This window comes from Armigeres subalbatus, unplaced genomic scaffold (assembly GCF_024139115.2).
Source record: "Armigeres subalbatus isolate Guangzhou_Male unplaced genomic scaffold, GZ_Asu_2 Contig779, whole genome shotgun sequence".
Lineage (NCBI taxonomy): Eukaryota > Metazoa > Arthropoda > Insecta > Diptera > Culicidae > Armigeres > Armigeres subalbatus.
In genome coordinates, this window is record NW_026943566.1 from 110,910 (window position 1) to 117,874 (window position 6,965).

General features: G+C 38.9%; 1 protein-coding gene across 1 annotated transcript; it reads right to left on the reverse strand.

Annotated features, from left to right (window-relative positions):
- Positions 1–3,918: 3,918 nt before the first annotated feature.
- Positions 3,919–6,646, reverse strand: LOC134204637 (UNC93-like protein). The gene is made up of 6 exons (XM_062679425.1): positions 6,308–6,646; positions 5,817–6,109; positions 5,211–5,611; positions 4,840–5,104; positions 4,128–4,290; positions 3,919–4,055 (listed from the first exon to the last, which is right to left on the reverse strand). Exons 1-6 carry the CDS (start codon positions 6,586–6,588, stop codon positions 3,971–3,973), a joined length of 1,488 nt encoding a protein of 495 aa, XP_062535409.1. The 5' UTR covers positions 6,589–6,646; the 3' UTR covers positions 3,919–3,970.
- Between the last annotated feature and the right edge of the window lie 319 nt (positions 6,647–6,965).

A 6,965-nucleotide genomic window follows, 5' to 3' on the forward strand; every position in this document is an offset into this window, starting at 1 on the left:
ACAACCGCAGCTAAGGAGGGCCCCTAGGGGTGTAGTAGATTCAATTGGCCACAAATAGTGTGTATCAGATATCTGTCTACCCTAACCGGGGATATTGTTGGATATCGACAGTACTGGACTGGTTGCGTACATACGAAAAAAAATTATATGAATTCTTTCCCGTTTTCATTCTACAAACAAAATAGCATAAGTCAGTCTAAAAGGCGCTTGGTGCGGTTTCGCTGAACCCCGACCATATATATCAAAATAAGGATCATTTGAAAATTAAAATAATAACAAGAAAAAATATTGATTAAAAATATATTTGAGGATCGAATTCAGATCTGCTGGCTTAAACGCTAGCTTTTGTACCAATTCAGATCCGTGATGGTTGTGCACTATAACGGTATGAAATGACAAATAAATTACAGGTAACATAGCCTTCATGCCGAATAGGTTACTTATTCACTGCATTGTGCCTCGCGACCGTCCTTTAGCTATCCAGTGAGGGTCAATCTCTGGAAAACATCATCCATGGTAACGAGACGAGCTCATTCAGCGAAGAGTCTTACCGCACTTAACTTGGGACGTAACGAAACCAGAGACAAACAAATTGTGTTCTTGTCCTGACAACGCGGATTTGTAATTAAACGAGCTTATTGCGATTGAATGATCCTGCAAGTGAAACGTTGGTCTTTATTGTTTGACTATGACTATGAACGGTGAACAATGACAAGCCCGAAGCTAACTAACTAGTTCAACGCCTTTATTTCCCATAGTGGTAGAGATCGTTTCGACTGGCATGTTATTCCTGTTTTATAATATTCATTTCCATACGATTAATTCTATGCTCTTCTTCTTTTTACTTTACGATCGTTACATAGATGGTCAGGTAGACCAGGCCATCATGTTTCGCCATAACTATATTCACATCGGGAGTAACTAATATCGTAGTGTTACCAGATTCGGTTTGACTAAAAAGAGTACATTTACAAAAAGTGAAAATAGAGTACAAAAGAGTACAATTAATGATTTTTTTTATCTATAATTCAAGTTTGATATTGTACCGTTTTGATTCAAATCCCGAACATGACCCTTAATTCGAGAAAGATTTCGTCATTAATCGCGTGGTTCTTTTCATCGGATGGATGTTGAATTTGATTGTAATCTTGATCTTCCGTACGGAAAACCGATGGAATTTTGAATTCTAGCACGCTGAAACGCCAGTGTTCGGAATATGAGTTATGTTCGGGATTTGAGTCAAAACAGTATAGTTTTGTTAATATTTGTAGGATAAAATTGTATCGCAAAAAGTGTATGCATTCAACAAAATTAACACCGACAGTTATTGTGACAAAATAGCGTGTCAACCGCTTTCGTGAGTTATAAAATCCATAAAATAAATGGCCATTATGGCTTTATTCATATAATTCTCTCCATAGAATCTTGAATTCATTTGTAATCTTGATCATCAGAACTGAAAACCGATGGAATTTTTAGTTTTAAGGTGCCAAAACGCCAGTGTTCGGAATATCAGTCGTGTTCGGGATTTGAGCCAAAACGGTATGAAACAGTCTGATATCTGAAGAATAGGTTTAAAAGCTTGAATGAACGCAGCCTGTAGTATGATAACGAACGTTTAAATAATGTTCCCAATTTTCATGCATGGTTGGACAATGCTCTCGGTCCAGCTTGCAGTTTGTCAGTGTTATATTTGATTGTCATATGATCGTGCTGGCTTCACAACTTTATAAACTCTTTATTAAAGAGATTTTCAGCCTAGGGCTGGCTCATCTATTACTTTCCAGAATTTTAATAGGTATCTAAATTTCCCAAAAAAAAAAAAAAAAACTGGAGACCTATCTTAAATTTCGCCGTGTCTAGGAACAGTTAAATAAATTAAATATCATGAAAATAATAAATACGTTCAATTCAAACACATACACAATCTTAGAGTACTTTTTTGTACAAACTAAGGAAAATTGATTCACTTGCAATGTTAACCCTTTATAAGGCAGTGGCAACTATATTGCCACCAACAAATAATCTGTTTTTCTATTTATTAACAAGAGCTCTTATTATTTCACATGTAGTGACTTTATTTGCTTCCTAGTAACACCCCAGATGAAATTGAAATGTCAATTTGAGAACAGTTTTTTACGAACAGATCGTAAGTTTCGAGTGAAAGAAGGATTTTCAGTTATAATTCGTTAAAAAACGAAAAAGATATATTTTTCCCGCTGGTATCAATTATTTTGAATCTCCTGTGTTAGATTACTAAGTGATTAGCATGAAAAAAAGCTTTGCCTTTCTGTATATTTGGTTTTTGGATTTTTGACGAAACTGTGTTTTTTTCCCAAGGGTCCCCCTTGGGAGAAAAAAAACGCGAACAATTTTTTCACTTGTAATGCGTTTTCTGACTAGGACTCTTCACCAAAAAATGTAACGTAACTTGATTTGACTGGTTCTACGTAAAACCAAATTTTTAAAAATCTTCTTATATTTTTGTTATTGCCTGTTTTCCCGCTTGCCGGGCAGTGGCAACTATATTACCACCAATGTTTTACCGCTTGGCTGGCAGTGGCAACTATATTGCCACCAATTTTTCAATGTTTCTGTATGTACAACAAACATACATTTGAGTTTAATACCATGTCAACATTGTGTCCTATTGTTGTTTTTGTTAATTTATTGTTTAGATTCGTCTGCCTTATAAAGGGTTAAGTTTGAAAATCAAGTTGGTACTGACAATATTTAAAAAGAGTACATATGACCATTTTCTCCGAAACAGAAGAGTACGAAATTTTTCTGCCCCAAAAAGAGTACATGTACTCTTAAAAGAGTACGTCTGGTAACACTATAATATCGGAACGAAACGATGAAACTGGACTTGCATCTTTCTTCGTGCTACGGGCAAATTTCCGAATGATCGAATTCGTCATATTCCGTTGAATTCCGGACTAACTTTTTTTTTGCGCTACGTATATCTTCCAGATTATTTTGCCTATTTTAGTGGCGCTCGGCGGCTACGCCAAATTGTTGAATCTAGTCCCCCAAGCAAACTTCTACACGTCTATTCGTTCGTTTGTTTTTCACATAACTCCTCGCCTACTAAACAACTCTCAACTTATCACACTTAAGGACACTCCTCACCGAATCCAAATTTAAAAGTACTCGCGTTTTCAAGGGCACACCACTCAATAAGGAAGCAACATCAACTGTCAACAATTGTGCGTCTCTTCCGTAACGAGTGGCGTGCCCTTGAAAACACGAGTACTTTTAAATGTGTATTCCGTGCCCTTAAACGCCCTTAGTCTAACTGCCATACAATATTCTCGAGTATATTATAGCTCTACAGATTTATTAACATTAGCCAAAAAAATTAGCCATAAAAGAGAAGAATAGTTTATACGAAAGTATTTTTGCCTATCTCGTACAACAAAGTACAACCGAAAGGCTACCATTTCTCTAAATGTGTGTGCACAAAAGCTAAGGGAAACATTAACCAACTTTTCATATAGTAATCTTCAATTGATTTTCTTGCAATAAGTTGCATTTTACAGAGGGCAAAGTCTCCTTGATCACTTTTGAATTTGATAACCATTGACCATTGTTTAAAAATTGTTAAATGAAAGAAAGGCAATATCACTACAAGATTCATTAAATTGGTTTTTGCCATTCTCGAATACAAAGTATACGCAAAGGCTATATGTTTGCTCCAAAAACAAACTTTTTATAGAAGGCCCGGAAGGCACTATGGGGTTATATACCGATCAACTCAGTTCGACGAATTGAGGTGATGTCTGTGTGTGTGTCTGTGAGCAAAACCCGCCAAAAAACTCACCCATTTTTTAGGCACTTGTTCTTAAACGATTTAACCGCTTAAAAGTTATGGCCAAAATATTATTTTTATAACCATGAGAAAGGCTCCCTTACCGCTAGGTGGATTATTCTGGATTTTTTATTTGGAATACGTATCATCTTATTTACATTAGTTTTGTTGCTGAATCATTTCGAAACGTTTACCGGCAGCACTTTTCTTTATTCGATACTCCATAACCTCGATAGTTGTATAGCTATAAGGAAAACAGAATAAAATCATTAGATTTCAATCGTGACTGAATCGTTGTAAGTTTAAATTAATTTACCCAACGGTTCCAACCAGCATAACGCACATAATTCCAACAAGCTTCGTGAAAGTCGACAGTACTGGACTGGTTGCGTACATAATCACCGATCCGGTTGCCTCCCACAAACGGAAATTGCTGAACGCAGCCTCTTCGTTGCCGGGGAACAGAATTCCACTCAATGCTGAATGAATGAAAGCGATGGGAAAGGAAGAACGCAGTCAGTCAATGTATGGATAAATATGTGGGAAGCTTTTGGAACAAGTTGTGATGGAAATGTGGTAGATGGAGTTAGCGTGTCTATCACAAAAAAGCAAGAGGGGAAATTTATCTAAAGCTTAGCATCACATACGTTCACATTCCAGCGCGGGAGAAATTAACGATTGGGGTGAGACATATCCTGTGAAAAAGCGTGTTGGTGTGCATTGTGTAATAATATCGAAAACATTCATAGGTGAAATACTGATGTCCAGAGTTAATATGCTTATAGCTGAGTAGAACAATAAATCAATCATTAGAAGGTTGTTTTTATAGCTTAATAAATGGTACAATATTAGTAATAAATGTCGAAGGATTAAGCTGCTCCCGTTTCAGCTAACCTGTTCACTTGTCATTAGACGACTTAGTATTATTCGGAAACGCGTATAGTCTTATAGTAGAATTTAAGGGAATAGTACTAACTCGTCTTAGTAAAGATACTCCACTAATAAAGCGCTAGACTGGAAATACTTACCATTAATTTGAATGAGCCAAACACCGTCGGCTAGACCCCAGCAAGCGACGATAATCGAGTAGGCGTAGTAATCATCGGTGGGTTTCCATAGCAGCATGAACACCATCAGCGCCAGGTGGAAGATTGCCGTCACAATGATCATCGGGAAGCGTCCGATCGCTTTGGTGATCGATGGGGTAACTGCCGCTGCAAATGCATTTGCCAGTCCAAAGCTAATCATTGCATAACCTATATAGCTGATCCCGAGTCCACAGGCGACGAACGACTAGTTTGAATAATTACATTTTATTAGAATGGTTCAAGCCACGACTTCAAGTGAATGCCAATCCATTGAACCAACATTCCTACATTGAAAATAAATTCGAACATACCGCTGTGAAATCAACTGCAATGAACGCCTGCTCGACACCGATGAACATGGTAATTGGAAGCAACAAAATCTGATACTTGTTCCCCAATTGTTTCATAGTGATCACCAACATTCGGACGCCGGAAATTCCCGATCCTGACCCAGTTCGGGTGCTATTGTACCGCTTGAGCGAGTCCACGCCAACTGCCACCAAAATGCTAGCCAGTGCCATGCAGCCCAGGAAAATGCCAGTCAACGCATTCAGTTTGGCAGTGTCTGGTCGATGGAAGTTCGAATTTGAATCGTTTTGGAGCTGACGATCAACCGGAGCAACATAGTTGGCTCCGCATGTTTCCGAAATGTTGACGATATTTGCAGTGGTGACATTTTGAGACACTTCGATCTCGTCTCCATACGAAAGCACTGAAATAAACGAGATAGTTATTTGAGTTATCTAATTACTGATGTCAAGCTTATTTTTAAGATAAAAAAACACCCTAATAAAGAATTTAAAAAAAAAATCTAATTACAGATATAGTTCTTCAGAAGCTTTACTAACATGTAAATCACGGTTCATTTAAATTATTTGTACGTGTTTCTGAAACTTCATCACTTATTTATGACTCACCCGAAAATGAAATCAAATTTCCAAGCACTTGAGCCAACTGGTAGAAGACGAAGAACAGCCCAAAAAACTTCACAATCAAATAATCAGCCTTCACCTTATGCTTCTTGATGGAGCTAAAGGCCTCGGCAATCACCGACAGATAAGTGCATTTTGCGCACCACAACGGTCCTCCACCAAATCCAACTGCTAACCCAGCCGGGATCAGCGTGTAGAATCGTGGGTAAAATTGTGCCGCAATATAGGGCATGTAGGCCACGAACGATACGACGATAGTCCATTTGCATCCAAGCCACCTGGAAATTCAACGAGTACAAAACATTCGATCAATCACATTGGCCTTGAAATTTTGCACATGAGACATTCGAAACATAAAAACAAATAGAACAGCATTTTGCATTCACTTTCGATACGGCTCACGCCGCAAACAAGTTTCATTTGCCAGATGACAGATCAACGGCTTTGCTTCAACTAATTAATCACACCACACAAACCTGATCACCATAACCGGCAGAAAGATGTTTGACAAAATTAACGACCCATAGATGGACGCTAGCGTAAACGCCCCCAGCGATCCATCGCTGTGCACGGAACTCTGCAGGTTGGACGTGCCATGGAATGCCGTGAAATGAATCATGAAGGCGAACCCAAGAATCGCAATGTTCTTGATTATCCGATAACCTTCCCGCGGTCCGAATTCCGCATCCTTTCCGGCAACTACAGCCGTAACGGCAGATCCATTACTTTCGCCTTCGGCAAGGTTTCCGTTGTCCATGACGTGCAAATGCGGCCTACGGACACTTCAGCTCAAACACTTCCTTTCTACTTAACGTGTTGCGCCCTACTAAGTGGGCGCCGCAGTGTACCGAAATAAGCTGAAACCGCTAGGGTGTCTCTCGATTAGTGATCACAATACGGAAACTGGTTTCAATCTCGACGGGTGCGACGCTAAACCTGTCTACTACGTGAATTGGTCGCGAACGGCTCAACGCGGCACAATCAGTGATATCGTAAATGCTTGTTTGTTTGATTGTGGGCTATCCAGTTGGGGCCGTATAGTGGGTGAAGATCATTCAATTTGGATTGCGCCGAGAGTGAGGAATTAAAGATAAACGGTAGAAAGAGTCTAGTTGGTCGGTTTTTCCAGACTGC